The sequence below is a fragment of the Ornithorhynchus anatinus genome, chromosome 8 (genome assembly GCF_004115215.2).
Source record: "Ornithorhynchus anatinus isolate Pmale09 chromosome 8, mOrnAna1.pri.v4, whole genome shotgun sequence".
NCBI classification, from domain to species: Eukaryota; Metazoa; Chordata; class Mammalia; order Monotremata; family Ornithorhynchidae; genus Ornithorhynchus; species Ornithorhynchus anatinus.
The window spans coordinates 37396991-37421952 of NC_041735.1; the positions used below are offsets into that span (position 1 = coordinate 37396991).

The following is a 24962-nucleotide window of genomic DNA, read 5'->3' on the forward strand; positions in this document are numbered from 1 at the left end:
GATTTCCTCGGCAGCAAAACCTGGGCCCCCCAGGACAACAAGAACTCCGGAGTCCATGTGACAGTTCCACCCCAAAGTGTTCCTGTTTCTCAACATCTCACGTTTGGAGGAGAAAGAGGTGGGGAGGGAAGTGTTGAGAAACAGGAACCCACCACTTTCGAGGGTTCCATGGTGGCCAGTGCCAATGCTGAATTTCAGGTCTGTCTGTAGAGAAACAGCCTGAAATTTTCAAGATGTTGGTATGGGCCACTGGTTTTAAGACTATGTAATGCTAGCTCAAAATAATTCCCATTTCACTTTTCCTTTGGTCATTTGGTGTAAGCCAGGGAATCTGTGGCTGTCACTTAATTTTTGCCTTTATGGATTTGGTTTATACATTATTCTCATCTCTTTCAAACATAGACGTTTTTCTCTCATAACATCATCAGTATATAATCCAGATATATATATCTCTTTATAGACATAGGTATAATTTGACTTATTGCATTTTTCTGTAGCAATCCAAAGTGCCTTCAATTTAAACACACTTTAATTGTAACCACTTTGGAGTATAGAGGGTATAGACCAGGACACACAGAAAAGTGAATATGACTTCTAGGGAAGAAAAAGCAAAAAACATTACCTCTGAAAGAGTCTGACTGTTGAAGTCAGAGATTCAAGCTGCAGGGAAAGGAAGTAAGCAATGGAAGCAGTAGTTTGCGGAGTAGAGAGGTATCAGGAATGATTATATTGTCCATACTGGAATAAATTTCAGTGTTTTTCCCCAGATGGAGGAACAAGACATTTCTTTATTTTGGTTTTGGGGTTTCTTTCTCAGGCAGCCACTATGTTAAAGGTAAATGGCCTGAGTGGGTGGTAGAGGAAGTGGGGAGCTTCGTAAGGAATACTCTTATGTGTTGTTTGCCATTATACCAAGTTGTGCATTAGTATTAAGGCCCTATCCACCATTTTTCGCTATTAAGAGAGTTAAGTTTACTCAGCTGCAATCTCTAATAATTATAACTTGGGAACGTTATGTTTTGTTGTCTGTTGAAGGGCCTTTCCTCACTTCCCCCAGATTAGTGAGATCTGCATTCATCTTAACTAAAGCCACTGGACTGTGGAATAGCAAACAGAAATGTTTCCCCCATATCACACCCTTTGGAGAATGGGCTGGGCACTCTGAGAACTTTCCTTTAACTTCCTCCAAAAAACCTCCACAGACCTCAGATGGTAAAGGTTACAGGTCATTGAATGCAATGAACTGTGTGGCAGGGCAGGCTCTGATCATTGCCGCTTTTGGTTTCACTGTAGAATGACGAATTACTGCAAATTATTATTCCTATTCACTTTTTTGTTGTCGCCTGTAATAACTTCCCTGTAGCTGCTCCTGCTGGCATGTTGGGTCCACTCCAGATAGGGTTCGGGAGAGATTTCAGGCTTTCAAATCAAGTTCCACTGTCCAAACCCCACCTCTTAGCAGTGTAAGGAGGGCCCATAAAAGGGGTTACCTCCAACCCGGCAACCCAAACCAGAGGAAGGTTGCAGAGGGACAGACACCTTTCCAAGTCCTTCTTGGAAGGACATACGGGAAGAAGAGCAAATGGGACCATCACAGAGTAAGTGTTTCAAATGTTGTAAGACTTTAGGCAGAAAGACTTTAGGGATGGTTGACATTCTATAGCCACAGGGAATGGGGCAAGACGGAGGAGGAAACAGTCATTTTACTCCTAACGGCTAGAGCTAGTCTGGTCTAGGCAATTTATCACATCTTCACCTTCATTAAAGAGCCAAGTTAGATTTATCCCATTGCAGAAGCTCTGGCTTTTTTGTTCCAGTGGGTTCCACTCTGTATGAGGGAAATGTAGAGGATCAGTCTTCCCTGGAGTCAACTTGTTTGTTTTTTTTAAATGGTATTTGTAAAGCACTTACTATATGCCAAACACTGTTCTAGGCAATGGGGTAGATACAAGATAATCGGGTTGGACACGGTCCCATTTGTTTTATTTTAATGGTATTTGTTAAACACTTACTATATGTCAAACACTGTTCTAAGCAACGGGTAGATACAAGATAATCGGGTTGGACACAGTCCCAGTCCCACGTGGAGCTCACGGTCTTAATCCCCATTTTACAGATGAGGTAACTGAGGCACAGAGAAGTGAAATGTCTTGCCCAAGGTCACACAGCAAACAGGCGGTGGAGCAGGAACTAGAACCCAGGTCCTTCTGATTGCCAGGCCCGATGTCCTGTAGTCCGTCAGTCCCCAGGAATGATATATCACATAATGACCATCAAGAGGAGTTTTACTTTGCTTTTCTATTTTTGTCCTTCCTCACTTCCCCTGGCCCAAACCAGTAGGACGGTTTGCTTTTTCAGTTAGATACTCTGGTGTTGGAGGAGTAGTCGCCAAGGGGAATCCAGCCCTACCCAGTCCTGGGTCACCCAGCTCAGATCCTGGTCAACTCTGGGTCATTCCAGGGGTGCTCACTGGGTTCAGGATCAACATGGATAGTCCTAATATATTGGAAGGAGATGACATCAAGCTAAGATGACCATTTGTGCATTCTAGCAGTGGACACCTTTATCCAGGATTTAAATTTTAGACACCTAGCCTCCCTCTTCCTTAGCTCCTGCAGCATATATGAGGAGGACTCTGAAGCAAGTTAGGAGATCAAGGATCCCCTGGAGAACACACCCTAGGTTCAGGCAGACATGCCATAATTTCACAAATATTTGATGCATGTAGGCAAAACAGGTGTGCTGTCATACGCATCTCACGTTGAGTATTCTCCGATGCCAACCTGCGTTGGTTTTTGTTAGGGTTGATCAAGTGATGAAATGAAATTATCTTTGTAGGAGTGAGACCTGAATTGGTAGTCAGGTATTAGGGACTAGCATGCTAATCGAATAGGTTTGATTTCTAGTAAGCAGTGTTTCTTTTCTGTCCACCTGGAGCTGCCTTAACTGCTTTCTATGTTGGGAAGAGTTTCACAGAATATATTTCATAATTCATTGTTTGCCCAGATAGGCTGATATGGGATGCAATCTAATAGAGTGGAGGGGGGAGCTCAAATTGGCCAGTTTTGTGCCTTTTGAAAGTTCTTGTAAAAGAGTTGGTGGGCATGAAGGTTGACCCTAATGTCAAAAATGGGACTCTTGGGTTATCCGTGGATTTTGTTTAACCTTGCCACTCCTGTCCCACGTTATCCTGGGTCACCAAGGGTTGGCAGTTGGCAGAATTCCACCAGGAAGAGCTGATATGAGAGAGACAGTAAAACTTGTTGTCATCATTAGCCTAGAAACACCCAAAGGCAGAAAAACCGAACTAATAAAGACCTGCAGTGAGTCTTGCCTTTTGCCATTCAAAGATGAAGAAAAAAGGAAAGGTAAACCTAGCTATGAATGTGTGAGTCACGATCATCACAGGCTAAAAGTGATTTTAAAGGAATGTTTTAAATGTAGAGGATTGCAAAAGAGCCTATTTGTCCTGGTAGTTGCACTTGCTCCAACTTTGGGGAGTCATTTTCCAACTTGGAAGTTAACTTGTACCAGATTCAGGCCAGCAGGCTCAACCAGGAATTATCTGTATTACTATTTGGAATCATTTCCACATCTCCGATAAGCTGGGACAGTCTTTGCGTGTACCCAGTGTGGTTGAGACTGTGGATTTTGCTTTGGGTGAATCTCACCATCAGGGCCATCTTCTTTGAGTGCAAAGTTCAGCTTCATAGGGTAGAAACAGTATGGTATGAAAGGACCTTTGCTTGGCAAAGAAGAGAAGTGAGTGGCATGTCCAGGAAGAAAAACCCTCCAGAGATCGTCTCTGTCACCTGCTCCCAATCATGTAAGACATATTTACACAAGTCACACACGTAGAACAGTGATCTTTTGGTTTATTAAATATTTTTGGTTGTTTTCATTTTGTTTCAAGTATATATCACACACCATTCTGTTATCCCCAAGGATCTAGTCCAAAATAGCAAAAGTATTTATTAAGCACCTACCGAGAACACTGTACTAAACCCTAGGGAAAAAAGACAGGCAATTAGTAGATGGGTCCCGCTAGCCTTCCAGGGCTCTCAGTGTAAGAATAAGGAGGAGAAAGGTTTGGTTACAGACACGATAGTAAAGATAATAAAACAATATAAATTCAAGTGATAGCAATACGGAAACAACATAAAAAGACCAAGTTCAAGACCAACACGTGCAGTGGTAAGGGGACCAGCAGCGCATCTCAGGAAGCAGACATCCAGTGTTGGTTCTGTCTGCTCTTTAGTGGTTAGAAAAGAGAAAGAGAGCTCTCAGAATGTTGTTGTTGTCTGCCTTCGGAGCCCCACAGGGACTTATTTAAAGTCACGGAAATGGGAAACTTTCCCGTTTCTTTTTCTTTCACTCGTTTTTCTAACTCATTTCATGAGAAGATTTCTGTTCTTGTTGGCATACCCCATCTTCTGTATTATAAATCTCTACATAAGGATCCAAAATGAGATGAATGATAATTCATTAGGATGAAGGGCAACTGCTTCAGAGAATACATTTTGTAGGAGCAGGGCTCATGTATAACAACTCCATCGTGTTGTACTTTCCCATGCTCTTAGTATAGGTGCTTTGCACACAATAAATGCTCAAAAAATACCATTAATCGAGTAAGGCAATTATTAAATTTGGAAGCCCGGAAGATATCTACAGTTTTCCCTCAACTGGCATTATAATGCAATTTCCTTTTGTCTTTTGCCCTCTCCCTCTCTCCCTGCTGTTGTCCAGAAACAAATCTGAGGGTCCTCCAGGTTGACTTTTTGAAGACGCAAAACGCCCGACTTCACCGCACAGAAGATTATAACACTCCGAACCTGGTGGTGAGACGTGGGCAGGCATTTCAGCTGAAGCTGGTGTTGGACAGGCAACTGGAAGACAAGGATAATGTAGAATTGCAGTTCTGTATGGGTAAAAAATCTCTCTTCCTGTTTTCTGTCAAGCAGTGTAAGGTGGTGTCATATGTCACAGTTGAGTGGGCCCGGTCTCTGGGGTACTATTAGAATGAAATGGTAATGTCCCAGGCATGATTGCAAGTCTCCAGGGAAGTTGGAAGTAGAGGAGAAATTAGGAAAAAGAGATGGGAGGGAACTGGATTCTCTATGAAGATATAGCGCTATATTTCTAGTAGGTTTATATTCATAGTTTGCCTTCGTAATATTAAAAAATGACACGGCCGATGAGGGGATTTCATTCGTGTAGGTACCACTGAAGGACAATTTTTTCTTGAGTGTACCTGTGAGAATAGAATAGAGCGTGATTTCTAGTTGCTGGTCTCAATGGGGTAAGCCTTGCATCCGTTAGGAGAGCTGCTCAAATACCTAGGCTATTGTCAAGTGTCAGTGTCATTCTTTCAGCCATGTTCACTTACAATGGGGAAAAGGATAGGGAAGGATATCCTACTATCAGCAGAACATGTGCTTGAAGAGGTGTGTTTACAGTAGTGATGATGGGCTACACTTAGCCATCCAGTCTCTCACTCAGTCCCCATGTGTTATTGAGGTGTACATCCCCTCGACTCTATCATGATAATGTTGTCTTGTTTTTGTTTTGTTCTGTTTCGCTTTGCTGTCTGTCTCCCCCAGTTAGACTATGATCCCGTCATTGGGCAGGGATTGCCTCTATCTGTTGCCGAATCGCACATTTCAAGCGCTTAGTACAGTGCTCTGCACATAGTAAGTGCTCAATAAATACCGTTAAATGAATGAATGAAAAGCACACCTCAGAAGTCGACTAGCCAGATCTCTTTAGCAACGGGAACTACCGCGCCCTCCATCCCCCACTACAATCATTCTTAAGCCACTGTTGAATGCAGAACTCAAGTTGACCATATTTAGGGTCGGAGTTTCTTTTTCACATGAGAGGAAAAATCAGTGAAATTTACAAACAAAAACTCAAACAAAAACAAATTTCCCTGGAAACCAGAAGGCATAGCTCAGCCGTGAGTTCGAACAGAAGCTCTGGCCACCACTGTCATAGCCATGGGGAGAGGAGGTTGAAAACAGAGGAGCAGGTGAGGCTCCCCAGAACGTAGTTCTGACAGGTCCTTGTCTAGAATGATGATGTCAGTTACATGCTTAAACGGTTATCAGTGTGTTTTTTATGGCTGGATGTTTCCAGGTAAAGCTCCAAGGAAATCCAATGAAACACTTGTGGTGATGAAGCTAAGGGGCCAGAAGGAACTGCACAGGTGGCAGATGGCCCTTTTGGGTGTGAACGGAAAGGAGGTAAAGTACCTATCCAGACTGGAATTAGTTAGGCTAGCAAGAGGAACACCATTCCAGAGAAGCTGAGGCCTGAGCTATGGGGCTAGGCTCGAACGTGGGGGAGACTGAGGCCTGCCAAGATTCTAGGAATATCCCAGACGACCAGCGATGGGTCTGGGCTGTGCCAGCTGAGGAGCTCCTTTGGTTGCTCATAGCAAGGATCAGTAGCGAGTCACATGGAGCAACTGACAGTGGTACAGAGAATGGAAGTAACTCAAAGCACCTTCACCAACTCACTTGCGCACCAGCCCCCTGGGATTCCCAGTATGATGATGATGAAAGACAATCATGGCCCTTGGGGTCTTCTGACAGAATTGTAGTTTCTGGGTTTCGCCACCTCATATTTAGCTATCCGTGATTTCGTGGTCTGTACTCTCTAAGTCGGTTTGAGCCTTTTAATAATAATAATAATGATGGTATTTCTTAAACGCTTACTTCGTGCCAAGCCCTGTTCTAAGCGCTGGGATAAATACAAGGTAATCAGGTTGTCCCACATAGGGCTCACAGTCTTAATCTCCATTTTACAGATGAGGGAACTGAGGCCCAGAGAAGTTAAGTGACTTGCCTAAAGTCACACAGCTGACAAGTGGCAAAGCCGGGATTAGAGCCCATGACCTCTGCCTCCCAAGCCCATTCTCTTTCCACTAAGCCACGCTGCTTCTCCTATTCTCCAGTAAGCATTTAGATGCTTAGTACAGTGCTTTGCATACAATAAGCGCTCAATAAATACAATTGAACAAATTGAATGAATGCCGGAGGAATTTCCAGGAATCTTGCTTTAACTGCATCTAAGCTCTTAGCATAGTAAACCCTACTGATTGGTCGACTGATCGATAGACTGTAAGTTCACCCTGGGCAGGGAATGTATCTACTAACTGTTGTACTCTCCCAAGTGCTCAGTACAGCGCTCTTCACATAAGTGCTCAATAAATACTATTGGTTGGTTACATAGAGTTGGTTACTGCTGCTGGAAAGATACTTCCAGTCTCGTCTTCATCCATCTTCTCACCATCGCATTCCCTGGGGTCATTTTGCCCCCCTTCCCACACCCCACCCGAAGGTTAGCATAAGACCCCTGTTAAAGCCTGCTTATGGTGTTATCCCTTAAGGATGAGGACTTGCACTGGAAAACTGCAGGTGTGCCATTGATTCTCTTGTGATTTGTTTAGTGCCTGCTGAGTGTCAGCAGCCCAGTGGATACTGCTGTTGGGAAATACTTTCTGAGCGTGAAAAGTGGGGCAGATCCTGTACATACCCCGGAGAACAATACCATCTACTTCATCTTCAATCCCTGGTGTGAAGGTAATTTTAAATATAAAATCAACCCAAGGCCTTTAGTTTCATCAAGGAAGATATCTCCTTTTTTACTAAAGCTTAATAGAATTTAGGGCTAGAATTTAGGAGACCTGGGTTCTAGTCTTGGCCTTACCACTGCTCGGCTGTGTGGCCTAGCAGAGTTGGCGTGGACTAAAAGCGCAAAATCGTGCTATGAACTCAAGATTTTATTACTTTAACTTTCCCTCACGAGTCCTTCTGCGGTGCCACCTCATTTTAAAAGAAGTTAAGAATAGTTTGTAGTGTGGTTGTTGTTTATTTTTTTCCAGAGGATGTCTGGGGAGCTGTAAATTCATAACACCCATAGATTCACTTGAAAATTAATATTGGTGGTTTACAAGATTTCTAAAGAGTTGGCCAAGTCAGTTGGTTGAGTCTTCCCATCCTGACTAGAGGCCTCCCTCCATCGTGTTCTTGTGGTGATTACCCACTAGCGTAAGCCCTGTACTAAGTACTGGGATTGAATACCCAGGTGAACAACAGACAGACAGGGTCCTCGGGGGCTCCCAGCCTAAGCTCACGATTGAGATTTCTCAATCGGGGGGGACTGGCTGTCAGAATAGTCCTAGTGAGGACTTCCAAGTGCTTAGTACAGCGATCTGTACACAGTAAGCGCTCAATTAATACAACCAAATGCATGAATGACTGGGAGATGCAGGAATAAGGTGTGCCCCCTTCCAGAAAGCCTCTTGCCAAGGGTCCAGGGTAGTGCTGGAAGGAATGAAGGCAAATGAGGCAGACATTTGAACCTAGTAGAAAAACCATCCTGCTTGTGTAATCGCCAGGCAGTAACTAAGAGATAAAATCAACTGCACCTTGTAGACACTATTAGCCCACCATTGGGCAGGGATTGTCTCTCTCTGTTGTCGAATTGTACATTCCAAGTGCTTAGTATAAATAGTAAGCGCTCAGTAAATACCACTAAATGAATAAATGTGTGAAAGGATCTTTCCTTTGGCTATGAAGCTTGCAAGTCCTCCAGTTGGGAAGTAATAGTTGCATTTTGGAACACTTGCTATCCATTAGAAACAAACTCTTGTGTGTGCTTGTGTCTGTGTGCATGTACGTACATGTGTGTGTGTGTGTTCTTGTTTCAGGGGACACTGTATTTATGGCCGGGGACAAGGAGCGATCAGAATATGTCCTTAATGACACTGGATATATCTATGTGGGCTCCAAAGACAAGATACATGCAAGACCCTGGAATTATGGACAGGTAACAGATTTGCCTCATAATAATTGTGGTATTTGTTAAGTGTTTACTATGTGCCAAGCACTGTTCTAAGCACTGGGGTAGATACAAGGAAATCAGGGTGTCCCACTTGGGGCTCACAGTCTTAAATCCACGTTTTACAGATGAGATAACTGAGGCCCAGAGAAGTAAAGTGGCTTGCCTAAGGCCACACAGTAGACAAGTGGCAGAGGCAGCATTAGAACCCACATCCTCTGACTCCGAAGACTGGGCTCTTTCCGTTAAGCCACGTTGGTTCTCGTGTTTACTGTATGTCAAGCACAGTACTAAGCACCGGGGTAGATACAAGTACTCAGATCCCACATGGGGCTCACAGTCTGAGGAGGGAGAACAGGTAAATAATTTTCATTTTTGCAGATGAGGGAACTGAGGCACAGAGATGTTAAATAACTTGCCCAAGGTCACACAGCAGACAAGCGGCAGAGCCCGGATTAGACCCCAGGTCCCGTGATTCCCAGGCCCGTGCTCTTTCCATTAGGTCGCACTGCTTCTCTACTAGCACACTGTTTCATTTTATGTTCATTCCTGCTTCTGAAAGAGAGAAGGTCAATCTTTGAAAAGAGGGGTTATATTTATTAGAATATGGGTAGACATACATAATAGTAGAACTCTACAAAAGATCTTAAAGCAACTCAACAACCGAGCCCCATGTGGGACATGGACCGTGTCCAACCTGATTATTTTATATCTGCCCCAGTGCTTAGAAAAGCTGTGGGTTTGTGGAATTTGTTAAGCATGGTAAATGCTTAAAAAAGAGCAATTCGAGAGGAAAAAGCTCCAGGGTAAAGAGGTTCTAAGAGCTGGAACAGATTGAGAGGTAACATTTTATAACCTGGAGCTATTGGAGGATTTACAGTTCTGTAAATAGAAGTAATGCTTTCACCAACTAATATTTATTTAGTATCCAGTCTTTAGTACTGTAATTTCATTATTTGTTTAATACGCAAAGAATCTTTCAAATACTATTGGGATTGCCCGCTTCTGCTTCTCTATTTGAGGGCGATCGCCAGAAAACCCAGGACCACCCCATCTCCCCTGTTCCGCATAGGGAAGAGTCACTCTGGCTCATTCACATGGTCGAGAATTTCATATGAAAGGCACAGCTCTCATGGGCAGTGATTCATGACAAATACCAAAGGGAGCAGGATTACCAAAAACACTTCACATAGGCAGATGAGTGAAAGAGTATAAGGATGTTTACCTTTGGAAAAAAAATCACCCGCTCCTTTGGAGGACTAATAATAATAATAATAATGTTGGTATTTGTTAAGCGCTTACTAGGTGCCGAACACTGTTCTAAGCGCTGGGGGAGATACAGGGTAATCAGATTATCCCACGTGGGGCTCACACACTTTTAATCCCTATTTTACAGATGAGGGAACTGAGGCACAGAGAAGTTAAGTGACTTGCCCACAGTCACACAGCTGACAAGTGGCAGAGCCGGGAGTCGAACTCATGACCTCTGACTCCAAAGCCCGTCCCACAGCTTCAACTACCATCTCTACACAGATGATTCCCCAGTCTACCTCTCATTCATTCATCCCTTCAGTCATATTTATTGAGTTCCTACTATTGTGCAAAGCACTGTACTAATCACTTGGGAGACTACAGTATAACAACCTCTCTCCTCTGCAGACCTCAAACTTATCATGTCCAGAACAGAATTTCATATTATAGGACTTGTTCTATCCTGCTTTGACTATAAGATGGACTCTAGACTGTAAGCTCGTCTTTAGATCGTGAGCTTGTGATGGGCAGGAAAGTGCTTAGTACTGTGCTCTGCACATAGTGTACACTCAATAAATACCACTAATTGATTAATAGTGACTATTTCCAAAGCTTCTCTTGTGTTTGGGAAATGTCCTGTATCAGGATAGCTGTTGTGGTCTGGAAATGACTTGAGGTTTTTAGTTTTGCAGTTGCCATGGAAGATTTAGAGTATCTTGTCACTCCTGCAAGTTTTACCCTTGGGCTTTCCCATTCCATTCCCTAGATTCTTTCATTTTTGTTTGTCTTATGTATCTGCAAAAACATAATGAACTCACTGTGGCTCTTGATGTGAGTAAATTCAAACTCCATAACAGAGTTTAAGCACACTGGATCACCTGGGAAGGTATGTAAATTGCCAGCACCTGGGAAGGTGTGTAAATTGCCAGGTTTGAGGACTGGGCTTTAATCAATCAGTCCATGGTATTTACTGAGTGTTTATTGTGTGCAGAGCACTGTACTAAGCGCTTGGGAAAGTATATTACCCTGCCCAGAATAAGCTAACAGAATCTGCCCCCTCTACTCAGCCCTGAGTTGAATCACCTCCAAGGGGATGAGGATGTGAGAGCAATTGCTGCAAAAATGTCCATAGTTAATTAATTATGCCATTTGTTAAGCGCTTACTATGTTCCAAACGCTGTTCTAAGCGCTGGGGTAGATTCAAGGTCATCAGGTTGTCCCACGTGGAGCTCACAGTCTTCATCCCCATTTTATAGGAGGTAACTGAGGCACAGAGAAGTTGTGACTTGCCCAAAGTCACACAACTGACAAGTACCAAAGGCCTGGGAGGTTGGCAGGAGAGGCTTCCTGGGCTCATGACGAGGCAGAAAATTGTGAGGACAAGGCCACTTTGTGAGGGCCTGGGGAGCAGAGCTGTTCCCTAGTTAACCCTGGATTATTAATAATAATAATAATAGTGGTATTTGTTAAGCACTGACTATGTGTCAGACAATGTACTAAGCAATTAGGTAGATACAAGAAAATCGGGTTGGAGACAGTCCCTGTCCCATGTGGGACTCACAGTCTCAATCCCCATTTTACAGATGAGGTAAATGAGGCACAGAGAAGTAAAGTGACTTGCCCAAGGTCACACAGGAGGCAAGTGACACAGCCAGGATTAGAACCCGTGACCTTCTGACTCCCAGGCCCCGTGCTCTCCGCTATGCCATGAGGGATCAATCAATCGAATTTATTGAACACATACTATATGCAGTCGGGAGAGAGAGACCTTAATATGAATGAATAATTTCTAATCTCTAATTTGAAGACATGGACGTAAGTCCTTTGGGGTTGGGGGAGGGGTGAATTGAAACTGACCAAGGTCACAGATGGAAGGGAGTAAGTAGATGATGCAGAAGCGAGAGCGAGGCAGGGAAAAGAAGGCTTAATCGGGGAAGGCTTCTTGGAGGAGGTGTGACCTTAATAATGGTTTGAAGGTAGAGAGTGGTGGTCTAGTGAATATGGAAGGGGAGGAAATTCCAGGCTAGGCGGAGAACTTGGGAAAAGAGTCAACAGTGAGATAGATGAGATCGGGGCACGGTGAGTAAGCTGGCGCTAGAGGGGCAGAGCGCGGGGGCTGGGCTATAGCAGGAGATCAATGAGATGAGTTAGGATGGGGCAAGCCGATCCTATCTAGAAACAGCAGAAAACATCTTTAAAAGGATATGTCTTCTGCAATTAGAGCACTATGATTATTTTTCTAGGTGGACGGTGGCCAGGGGAATAGACTTGCATATGGGTAGTAAATCTTCCTATAGTGAATCATCGCTATAGTGACGGCAAGACAGGTAACTTGGTCGAGCGGATAGTTCACTCCCTAGTTCTTCAGTTCATCCTCTGGGGACTGAGAGCAAAGCATTTAACCCTCTGTCTTGGTTTTACTTCAACACCGGGGAGATTATGATATCTATTTTACTACTCCAAGGGACGCTGTGAGACTTAAGAGGAGATAGGTTCTTACAGGGGGCAAACAGCTCTTAGGAACGAAGCCAGACACTTTTGGAAGCTATACACTCAGGACGATAGAAAACTGAATGGTAAATTACCATGTCAGTGTCACAGACTGGAGATTTTCAATTAGGGATATAAGTAACCCTAGGGCAACCTTGAAATATCCTAGAGGTTGGGGTCATTCTAGGAGTAGAAGAAGCCCAACTCTTTACAGGCTCTCCTTTGAGACAAGAACCCCAAGAACCTAGGAAGAAACAAAGAGCCAGAGCAGGTGAGAAGAAAAATTGCGGCCACTGCTGTCACCACCACCTTCCCAGATTTCATCCCTTTTCTCAGAGCTCACGAGAAGTGATCCGACGACCCCCAAAACCATGTATTTTGGGGAGCCATTGTTAGCAGCAGAAGCCATTTCTCTTTCAATTTTCTCTGGTTGCTGCTGCTGCTCAGTCTAAAAAGTTGGATTTTTTTTTTTTTTTGGTCCCAATCTAGTTTGAGGAAGATATCTTGGACGCCTGCATGTTTCTGTTGGACAAGAGTAACCTCAAGCCCAGAGACCGAAAGAATCCAGTAATCGTGTCCAGAGCCATGTCTGCTTTGGTAGGTCGTTGTGAGGGATTGTTTCCACGTGACTTCTATTCTGTGCCTTGAATAGTTTTGTTATTTCATCGCTTTTCAGTTGATTTTGAAGTGAATTTTAAACTTTGGGAGGAATTTGTTTATGAAGTATCTTCATTTATCATCTCTCACACTCACTTCTGCCTACTGTCAAGTGGACTTAAATACAATGTATGTGAGTTCTTGCTAGAGTCCGGTTATAGGTGTTTATTCACCTTTCCAAGTTGGGAAATTGGCGAGTAAATATTTCAAAACTTTAGTGTGTATGCTGATGAAACGTTTCTCTTCCTCTCCAGCCTCAGGACTGTTCTAAACCCTTATGTGTAAAATCAAATTATCTGTGATTTTACAAGCTGAAGCCAATGCTCCTTCCCAAATGTCCCAGATAATTGAGTTTTATTCTCGGGCTATTAGAAGTGCAGCTGGGCAATATTTCGGCTGATTGCTCCAAGGGCGGGGAAAATGTCGGCAAATTTTGGTGTATTGTAATAATGATAATGATGGTATTTGTTAAGCGCTTACTATGTGCCAAACACTGTTCTAAGTGCTGGGGGAGATACAAGGTAATCAGGTTGTCCGACGTGGGGCTCGTCTTAATCCACATTTTCCAGATGAGGTAACTGAGGCACAGGGAGGTTTAGTGACGTGCCCAAAGTCACACATCTGGTAAGTGGCATAGTCGGAATTAGAACCCACGACCTCTCACTCCCAAGCCCGTGCTCTTTCCACTAAGCCATGCTGCTACTCTCCCAAGTGCTCAGTACAGTGTTCTGCCCATAGTAAGTGCTCATTAAATACCACTGATCGATTGTTCCTCAGACAAAAGTGATCTGGGTGGACTTTGTTACTCTGACCCTTGGTAGACACCAGATTACATCTCCCTCCAGAGGGTCAGATTGGCGAATCCATACAGAACCAACAAAACCTGCCAACGTCTGGTCTCGGTAAGTATAGATGAATGGGTTTTCAGGAAATGGAAAAATAGAGATAAGGGAGTTTTCCATTTTTTGGCCACAAGTGTTCACTTTCTACAAATGCTCTTTTTTCCCATCCAGATCTGGAATTAGCTGGACAACAAAAGCTAGCCATTGATTTCTGTATTTTCATAAGCACACACTGCAGTTGCTCATTATATTCATGTGTAAGATAAAGATTAAATTCACCCTCAAGATTCTTATATTCTGAATAAACCCAGAAAGAAATCAGATGGAAATCTTACTGTCATATACTTTCTAATTTATAGCTTTTTAAGAGGAAAAGTTCAAACAGTTCCATGGTTACCTCCAGAATAGAGAGTTTTACCAAAGATTGAATAATGATTTATTTTTTTTTAGCAAACATTTTGAGATGATGCCTTATGGGACTTTTTATTAGAGGAACTTATTTTCATAGGTAGTTTGACTGTAAAAGCATTCATGTTTCTCTACTGACCACACAAGAAACCCCAAATCCCACCAGACGAGATGGGCTGGCTAGAGGAAGGAGAGCACCTCTGATTTCTCCTTGCTTCTGCAGTCCAAAGATTGATACCACTGTACCAGTCCCATCTAAATCATATTTCTGGTACATGCACGTGGCAAAAATTGTCTCTCATGAAATAACATATATTGAACATCTCCTGTAAAACCATGATGTGGCAAAGAGAATGTCGAGCTGATTGACCTAAAAGTAAAGGCTATCACAAGCACAGCATGGATGACCATCTGGCATGGGATGGTTCTCTTCTTCCAGCAGAGTGCAGTACGAGACAAGAGGATCAGTCTTGGGGGATTTTTTTTTTTTTTTTTTTTGGTGTTTCTGTGTGTGTAGATGATGCAAAAAAGCTATAGGAAGGTCAGCCTAGGAAGGAAATAAGGTTCAATTGAGTCTAAAATCAGAGTTTCCTCAGGGAATGCATCTTTCCACCTCAGTTTCTGGACTTGCAAAATCTAAATGGGACTCACTAGGTAGGTTGAACTTTAAAATCAGCCTACCGTCAGTTGAAGAAAGACAGCAATCAAAGGCTTACCAGATTCCAGGAGGTTCCTAGAATCAATTAATCAGCAATATTTATTGAGTGCCTCACCTTGTTCAGTTTTTGGTGCAAAATCCTAAACACTTAGAAGAGTTCAGTAGAATTTATAGGTGTGGTCCCTGCCTTCAAGGAATTTAGAACCAAATAGGGAGGGAGGAGGAGACAGACACTAAAATAAATTACAGGTAGAAGGAAGCAATAGAGGATGAGAAGCGGTGTGGCCTAGTGGTGGAAGGGGCATGGGCCGGGGAGCCAGAGAACCTGGGTTCTTATTCCAGGCCCTGCCATGTGCCTGCTGTGTGATCTTAGGCAAGAAACTTAACTTCTCTGTGCATGTTACCTCATCTGTAAAATGGGGAAAGACTGTGCATGCTTTGTGGGACAGGGAGTGAGTGGCTCCTGAATACAGGGACTTTTTGTGTTCTTTTGTTTTTGGTGTTTTGGTTTTTGTTTTTGGTGTTTCAGTAGCAAAGTTTCTTGAGCTTGCTGGCCTTAAGATTTCTCGAGTTGGAGTGAGAAGAAGGGCTCATCCAAAATTCCGTGGTATTTGTCCAAATGTGTTTGACGTTTTAGAACTATGATCTCTTAGAGGCTGAGGACTAAATGTTTTTTAACAGATCTTGTGCAATACCATGTACATGCTTAATCATTTTTGACGATGATGAAGATACTGAGCTGTTAGGTTCCAAATCCTGCCCAGGCCTGGCATATTTATTGAAAGGAATTTTCTGGTGGAAAAGGAATTTTCCTTTTTAATTAGAATTCCTTTCTAATCCAACCTGTGCACATTGCAAATCGAACGTTGAACCCCAGGGAAAAAGCAGCAACATTACCTGTAGTCATGGTACATTTGTTTGCGGAAACTAGAACGCTCATCAGAGACAGCTCCAGGAACACTAGGGTTAATACGTCAGCCTGATTGACAGTTTATATTTTCAGGCCTGTGGCCCAGGTCCTTCACCTCTGTTCTGTCCACTCAATCCAAGGTTAGTCCCCAGAGACTTGAAAGACTGACAGTGGGGTCAGTAAACCCAAAGGGCCTAAATCAAGAATTTATAGAAAAAAGCCCCGTCTTCATGATTTCAACTTAATACCTTTAAGGTTTTTAATCGATCGTATTCACTGAGCGCTTCCCGTGTGAAAGAGCACTGTTCTTTATAAAACAGACTTGGTAGACATATTCCCTGCCCAGAAGGAGCTTACTTTACTGCTGAGTTATGGAAAGGAAGTGTTTACAACAAACTCCCTGATCGTTAGCTGGATGATGAGGCAAATGTTATTAGAACATTAAGGAATACATGGATTCCACAGTAGTAAATTTAAGCTGATGTTAGTCTTGTTCTGGTTAGGCTGTCAGCCTCTCCTGTCTGTGTTTCCTTTGGCAAGGTATTTTACCCTCTCTGTTCCTGTTTCTGTAGGGCACTGTGTCTGTTGGCAAGCTGTTGAGATGAAGACATGAAAAACAAAAAGCATTTCCTTCCCTCTCAGTTTTTTTGGTTCAGCCGTTGGGGGTTATCTGGGGGTGACTCCCTCCCCTCTGTGTTTCGTAGGTTAATGCCAATGACGACTGTGGGGTCCTGTTGGCAAATTGGTCTGGCATGTACAAGGGGGGGACCTCCCCACTTGCTTGGACTGGTAGCACCCCCATCCTACAACAATACTTCAGGACTCAAAAAACCGTCCTCTATGGCCAGTGCTGGGTTTTCGCTGGAGTTCTCACTACAGGTGAGCCCCTGTTCCCCTCATCTTTAAACTAAATTCCTGGAGTTTTATCTGTTTTTCTCCCTTGTAGGTGATGGGGTTGTGGGTGAGGAGGGGAAGTGTCTTCAAACGAGTCTCTCCAAATCTCATCCTGCTCCTCTGTATTTCAGAATGCGATCTAGCCTCTTCAAACCAGCCTCTCCTAAAAATCTTGTCCTGCCCCTCTGTGGCTCAGTGGAAAGAGCACGGGCTTGGGAGTCAGAGGTCATGGGTTCTTATCCCAGCTCTGCCGCTTGTCAGCTGTGTGACTTTTGGCAAGCCACTTAACTTCTCTGTGCCTCAGTTACCTCATCTGTAAAATGGGGATTAAGACTGTGAGCCCCGTGTGGGACAACCTGATTACCTTGTATCTCCCGCAGCGCTTAGAACAGTGCTTGGCACATAGTAAGTGCTTAACAAATACCAACATTATTATTATTATCATTATTATTATTTCAGTTATGCGATCCCTGGGCGTCCCTTCCAGAACTGTGACCAACTTCGCTTCAGCCCACGATACAGAGCAGAACCTCAGGGTAGATGTGTACCTGAACGAAAAGGGGCAAAAGATAGAGGACCTGACCACAGATTCTATTTGGTAACTACCTCCCAGGCTTTGAAGCTATTAGGAAGCTTTTCTTTGTGATGTTAATGTATACATTTGAATGCCTTTTCTCCAAAGAGCTCACGGCTCTGAACTGAAGTCTCTAAACTTGAATTGTTCAACATTGAGAAGTTAAAGACTGGAGATGCTGGTGGGGGAAGAACTGGAAAATGAGGAAAAGGTGTTGAAGAGCAGCTGTTAACCAATTCAAAATGCAAAGCTCCTTAGAGCTTTGGAAGCCATTGTGTCCAGAAGAATAGCCGAGAGTGAAAACACCTGCTACTGTTCTTACCAGGTCTCTTTAGGGAGATTGTTGAGGAATTTTCTAGAGTGGAGGGAGTTCGGGGTCATTCAGTTATTTTAATGTCAATTTTTGCCACAAAAGTGTTGCGGACGGCAGGGCACCTTCCTACGGGAGAATGCGTTCAGCAGGATTTCCAGGGATAAAGGTCTCATTGACATATTCTAAGTTTCAAGTCAGTTTCATTCCTTGTTAACCTTTCCTTGGTCCGGTGGGGGGTGGGACTGTTTGTCCCAATTCTTCTAGGAATTTTCACGTGTGGACTGATGTGTGGATGACGAGGCCGGATTTACCCCAGGGTTATGAAGGTTGGCAGGCCGTCGACGCCACACCTCAGGAGATAAGCCAAGGTAAGAGGGGCTACAGCAGAGGGAATGATAATAATAATTATAACAGTAATAATGATGGTATTTGTTAAGCGCTTACTTTGTGCGAGGCACTGTAATAAGCACTGGGGTGGGTACAAGCAAATCAAGTCAGAATATCAAACCAACAGATGCTGATGATGTCTCATTCATAAAGGGCATAGAATGTCCATACATAATACCTCTTCTCCCTCCTATTTAGAGTGGGAGCCCCTTGTAGGACAGGGAAAGGGACAGTGACTGACCTAACTTCTATCTATCCCATCCCAGCCCTTAGAACACTGCTTGACACATAGTAAGCCCTTAACAAGTACCATAATTAAATGAAATTAAGTCCTCCAGGAGTTCTTGTGCTCCTGGTGAAAACTCTTTCCCATGAAACTACCCAAGCCAGGAGTCTAGAATTTTCCCAACAATTATTTCCAGGCTCATTTGGAGTTAGAGAAAGGCCGCTTAAAGATGAACCATCTGTTGGGGGGTGAAATTGGGACGGGGAGGTGATGAAAGACTTCCTGGCTCAGGCTGGGCAAGTTGAGAGGAACATTAATCAGATTTGCAAACGGTACAAACCCGAGAGCCTTTTAGATGCTTCAGAGAATTGGTAGTCACATACTACTTAATTCTCAAAGTCAGAAAAATCACCCTAAAGCATTAAATAACTTGGTTGCAAAAGGATTATCAGAGTCGTTGGTGGACAAGTTAGGGAAGGGAGAGATGATTGGCCAATTTGCTTGGTGAGGCATTGGCTGTGTCACGAGAAGAAATGATTTGGGGTTCAGAATGAGATAAGAGGATAGCCAAACCTTGACTACTATGATTTTAGGAGGGTGTTGCTTCTGATGAAGCCACAATTACTTATGCTGGATTATTTATATTTGGGAAGAGGAGAGGAAAGGGAAGTGGGACTTTTTGGGAAAGGAGAAACCTGGTGGAGATGCTAAATTTCAGTGCCTTGTTTTAGGTGTCTTCCAGTGCGGGCCCGCCCCACTTAAAGCCATTCGCCAAGGTGATGTCTACCTCACTTATGACACCAAGTTCATTTTTGCCGAAGTGAATGCGGACAAGGTCTTCTGGCTAGTGAAGGAGGTGAACGGAGTGAGTGAAATGACAAAGCTTCGGGAAGAGACCCTGGTCATCGGGAGGAGCATCAGTACCAAAGCGGTTGGCAGCAATACGAGGGAAGACATCACCGCCCAGTACAAATTCACTGAAGGTGATCTTGGATTGAGGTCTTTGCCCCTCAGCCTAAATGATTTTTTTGCAGGAGACCAGAATATCCTATTACTGTGGCAGAGGCCCCAGTTGTGGCCAGGCCATCCCTGGCCAACATTTTGCCAGATGGTTCACGAAAGCATAATGAAGCTGAACAGAAATGTGATAGAATGGTGGTAATGGAGGCAGAGGAAAAAATAATGGTATTTACTGAGTGATAGCAATAGTATTAACTGCTTACTGTACTGTACAAACCACTGGGAAAGAATTCAAGGTGGTGGGAAGGAATTAGACCCAGCTCCTGTCCCTCAGGGCGCTTCCAATCTACTGGGTTCAATGCTTTGGAATAAGCCCTTTGGGAAAGTACACTAGAAGCATGAGACATGTTTCCTGCCCATAAGTTTACACTTTGGTGGGAGAGATGGATTTAGAATATTTATAGACAAGGTAAGCAGAATAAGTCATTTCCTGTACAGTTGATCATACATGTCTTTCGGAATTAGGGGGGCCCCAGACTTTGTCAGCAACAGCCCACCCTAGTTATTTCAGGGTAAGGGCAAAAGGAGTCGAAGCAAGGTACTTATTTGACCATACTCAGCTATAAAAGTTATGCTAGTTTCTCTTAATCTGAAACTTTCCCTTTGCCCAAATGGCATTTGTTATCAGAGGACGTATTCCCATTAAGCACTCAGAACCTAGGGTGGGATGTAGTCCCCTAATGGAAATCTACTGGGGGCATTGCAAGTCTAGACATAATAATAATAATGTTGGTATTTGTTAAGCGCTTACTACGTGCAGAGCACTGTTCTAAGCGCTGGGGGAGATACAGGGGAATGAGGTTGTCCCACGTGAGGCTCACGGTCACATCTAAGCAAACAGAATTTCTCTTGGGACTGCAAAACTGGGCTGAACCAATTCCCCGTGGTGTTTCTTGGCCCAGGCAAAACATAAGTATTAAACAAGAGCCTGGCTTAACCCTCCCTGTATCCTAGTTCCCAGGCAGATCAGGAACATCCCAGAAGTGGAAAAGAATTTAACAAAAGAAAATAGACTCTCTGGGTACTTGAGGGGGAAAGATACAGAGCAGCTGTGCAAAGTTAGTGGGTACAGACCAGTGTACTAAATGCAGGGGAAGAGTACCATAAAGACTAAACAGGACTCAGACCTTGGCCCTTAGGGACACACCATTTAAAAAGGGGTGGGAGGCTGGCTGGAACATTGGCCACAGGCTCATGAGGAGGGTGGGCAAGAACAGCAGGGGTTTAATATGTGCAAGACTCTCCAGATTAGCCAGAAGTGGCCCGATCCTACCTTCTCCAGATTATGAAACCTTTCCTTATAGGCCAACAGTCTCCCGACTCAGTAGCCATCTATTCTTCTCAATACTTAGTACAGTGCTTCACAGGTTGTAAGTGCTTAATAAATATTAGGTTTCGTTGATTGATGAAAATAGGGTGGGTACAGGAATGAAGGCTTACTAAGTTTCCCCTTAATCAGTTGGTCAGACAGTCGGCAAATATGCATTCGGCCCCACAATATACACTACTCCTGTCTTAAGTACTGAAAAATCCAGCCCCTTCTTCCATGTGTTGGTCCATCTTGGAAAAATGATCCAAACTAGGAAAGTTCTGTTTGGATTTTTAGCTTTAATGAGCACTATAAAAATCCACTCCTCAAATAAAGACCAGATCTGACTGTTAAGGGAGTGATATTCCAAAACTTCTGGCCTTGTGTGTTAACCTCTTTTTTCTTTAGGAAGGAGTTTCCCTCTTCTTCCATCCCCCTTCCCTGGGCTCCTCTCAGATCTATCAGGATATCTATCTGAGGATAGAGCTGAAGCAACCACTTGCTGCTCGGAAACCTTAGACGATAAGGTAGCGTGGCAGTGAAAGGAGAACTGCCTCTTCCCACCTTATCCATGTGATTAAAGCAAGGTGGCCATCTTTCATTTACCTTTGCCCGGGTCCAGGTTCTCCAGAAGAAAGGAAGGCCATGGAGAAAGCCTGCTCGTACTTGAGCTGCGAAGATGGGCCAGAAGCGGCTCCCACAGAAGAGGCCAACATTGAGTTGAAGATTCAGGCCGGGGAAGCGGTGTGGCTGGGAGACCCCATCAGGATGAGCGTCATCATCAACAACAGTTCGGCCAGGTCGTGGACCATCAAGCTGGGGGCCACCTGTGAGCTGCAGCTCTACACGGGCAAAGTCGTGGCCGTCCTCGGCTCCGTTTCGGAGACTGTGGCCACCGCCGGCAAACCAGGTAATAATAATAATAATAATGTCGGTATTTGTTAAGCGCTGAAGCATCTATAGGGTTTGGGGTGTAGGTTATTTAGGAGGATGCAGAATTACAGTCTAGAGCGGGGGAGATAGACATCAATACAAATGAATAAATTACAGATATGTGCATAAGCTCTGTGGGGCTGGAAGGAGGGAAGAACAAAGGGTTCTAATCCCGGCTCTGCCACTTAATAATGTTGGTATTTGTTAAGCGCTTACTATGTGCCGAGCACTGTTCTAAGCTCTGGGGTAGACATAGGGGAATCAGGTTGTCCCACGTGGGGCTCACAGTCTTAATCCCCATTTTCCAGATGAGGGAACTGAGGCACAGAGAAGTTAAGTGACTTGCCCACGGTCACACAGCCGACAAGTGGCAGAGCTGGGATTCGAACTCATGAGCCCTGACTCCAAAGCCCGTGCTCTTTCCACTGAGCCACACTGCTTCTCTAATAATAATGATGATGACTCTGTGCACAGCACTGTTCTAAGCGCTGGGGGAGAGACAGGGTCATCAGGTGGTCCCCTGGGAGGCTCCCAGTTAATCCCCATCTTCCAGATGAGGTCACGGAGGCCCCGAGAAGTGAAGTGACTTGCCCACGGTGACCCAGCTGACAAGCGGCAGAGCCGGGATTCAAACCCGTGACCTCTGACTCCAAAGCCCGGGCCCTTGCCACTGAGCCACGCTGCTACCTGTGTGACCTTGGGCAAGTCACTTGATTTCTCTGTGCCTCAGTTACCTCATCTGTAAAATGGGGAATGAGACTGCAAGCCCATGTGGGACATGTACCGTGTCCAAACCGATTACCTTATATCTACCCCAGTGCTTAGAACAGAGCCTGGCACGTAAACACTTAACAAATGCCCTAAAAAAAAAGTGAGTTGGGTATGGGCTGAAGTCTTCTATGGCGTGAGTGTGCGTTGGGCAGGATCAGAGCTCAGAACTGTGGAGCCGTGACTACATCGTGATTACTGTGGTGATGGGACTGGTATGTTCCTGTGGGGTGCGCGATCAAATGAGGGTGAGGAAAGTGGGAGGGAGTGAAGGGAGTGGATGGCATCCAGTCCCAGGGCCCAGTGAGGACCAGAGATGGGGCGGTGGAGATGGAGGTCACAGGGCTCCTTCTTTTGCACCTTTTACTTCCTCTTTACCTCTTTTTCTCTCTCCTTGCCTTCTCTTCCTCTCTTCTCTCCCCCTTGCCCCTTCACTCCTCCTCCCTAGTCTCCATAAAGCCTCCAGTACCCATCCCCCCAGTTTAACCTCACCCTCCAAATGGAGGCATGGTGCTCTTGATGCTGAGTAACTTGTAACAGAGCAAGTTAAACAGAGTGCAAGACCTGGTCACCTGACCCATTCGCCCAAGCCACCAGCTGTCTTTATAAAGACCAAAAAGCCCCATTTTCTAGTCCGTGGAGGGGATGACTGATGCTCATGCCTCGCTTGGTTCGGGTCTCTGCCCAGTGATTGAAGTCCCAGTGCACTTGGAGGCATCCAGCTACGTCGGGAGCCTGGCATCAGTAGATGATGAGGTGATCGTACAAGGCCACGTAATTGCTGCGATCGAGGAGACGGAGGAGAAATTCTCCGAAGAGGTGACCCTGACCTTCCAGTATCCTCCTCTCCGAGTAGAGGTAAGTCCCCTTTTCGGTAGTAATGGTATTTAGGAGCACCTATTGAGTGCAATGCACTACGCTAAGCACGAGGGAAAGAACAACAAAGACAAAAAAATATTCTCCCTGTCCACAAGGAGTTTACAATCTCACGGAATCCAAGATAAAGGAAACAGAAGTTGGAGTCCAGTACCGAGGTGGGGTTTAAAGGAGGAAAGGACTCTGGAGTCACAAAGAAGCTGAGTTCCACGAGTGCCCATTGAGCCCCTGAGGTTCTGCTCTTTCTGTGTGCAGTTAGTCCTTAATGATAACAACGATATTAATGACGATGGTATTCGCTAAGTGCTTATTTTGTGCTAAGCACTGTACCAAGTGCTGGAATAGATGGAACATAAGCAGATGAGACTTGACCCACGTGCCATGTGGGGCTCACAGTTTCCCGGGACCAGCTTTGGGCAAATCTCATTTCCAGATGCTTTCCCCGAGTGACTGTGGAGCTGGCCTAATTCAGTTTTCACGAGCGGCCTGCTTGGGCGGCCTTGGAAAATCTGACTTATGAAAAAAAAATCCTCGGTATAATGATTTAATATTGGCCAGAGGTGAATTACAACATAAGTGGTGGTATTGGGAGGCCAGTTGGTGGATGGGGATAGGAGTTCTTGCTGCTGCGTGGCAAGCCTGTTTAAGTACTAAGTTGTTTTTAACCTTCACTCAGTCTGATCCTGATCCTGACGGAAGAGCTCTATCTCCACTTGGCTCTTTAAGGCCACCAGGGTGCAATTTAGAGCCCTGAAAAAAGTAGTTGACTCATTCATTCATTCGTACAGTGTTCTGCACACAGTAAGCTCTCAGCAAGTACGACTGAAAGAAAGAAAATCGTATTTATTAAGCGCTTACTGTGTGCAGAGCACTGTATTAAGTGCTTGGGAAAGTACAATACAACAATAAACAGTGACATTCCCTGCCCATAATGAGCTCACAGTCAAGGGGGGCGGGTGGGGACAGACATCAATACAAATAAATACAATTATAGATATATACATATATAAGTGCTGTGGGGCTGGGGCTGGGGGGAAGAACAAAGGGAGCAAGTCAGGGTGATGCAGCTCCCTACGCCCTCCAAAAATCCACTCATTAAACACTTACTGGATGCAAGCGCTAGACCAGGTTCTGGAAAGAGGCTTAGCATGTAGCCTCTTCTGTTCTCTGTTCTTTGCCTTGAAAAATTGATGCTCCTCCAAGGATTTGATCAATTGTTCCTTGATTCATGAGTAAGGTTGAGGGGGTTTGGCCCGAGATGGATATAATAATTATGGTATCTGTTAAGCGCTTACTATGTGCTGAGTACTGTTCTAAGCGCTGTGGTAGATACAGGGTAATCAGATTGTCCCACGTGGGGCTCACATTTTTTAATCCCCATTTTTACAGATGAGGTAACTGAGGCACAGAGAAGTTAAGAGGCTTGCCCAAGGTCACACAGCAGACAAGCGGCAGAGCCGGGTTTAGAACCCACGACCTCTGACTCCCAAGCCCGTGCTCTTTCCACTAAACCACACTGCTTCCCTGGCACATGAATAAAGAGTGCCAGTGGTGGCAGTTGGATATACAGTGCGAATCCCTGAGGGGGCTGAGGAATAATGG

At 44.5% G+C, this 24962-nt stretch overlaps 1 protein-coding gene across 1 annotated transcript in view; it reads left to right on the forward strand.

Moving 5' to 3' along the window:
- Positions 1–24962, forward strand: part of TGM4 (transglutaminase 4) — a 28092-nt gene that overhangs the window by 128 nt on the left and 3002 nt on the right. Inside the window, exons 2-15 of the mRNA XM_039912813.1 lie at positions 2–198; positions 818–835; positions 1203–1212; positions 4747–4926; positions 6136–6242; positions 7451–7583; positions 8714–8832; positions 13075–13182; positions 16765–16939; positions 17414–17552; positions 18106–18209; positions 19186–19437; positions 21406–21693; positions 23173–23342. Of these exons, the coding sequence (XP_039768747.1) occupies positions 2–198; positions 818–835; positions 1203–1212; positions 4747–4926; positions 6136–6242; positions 7451–7583; positions 8714–8832; positions 13075–13182; positions 16765–16939; positions 17414–17552; positions 18106–18209; positions 19186–19437; positions 21406–21693; positions 23173–23342 (2000 nt within the window). The remainder of the gene's footprint in view (position 1; positions 199–817; positions 836–1202; positions 1213–4746; positions 4927–6135; positions 6243–7450; positions 7584–8713; positions 8833–13074; positions 13183–16764; positions 16940–17413; positions 17553–18105; positions 18210–19185; positions 19438–21405; positions 21694–23172; positions 23343–24962) is intronic.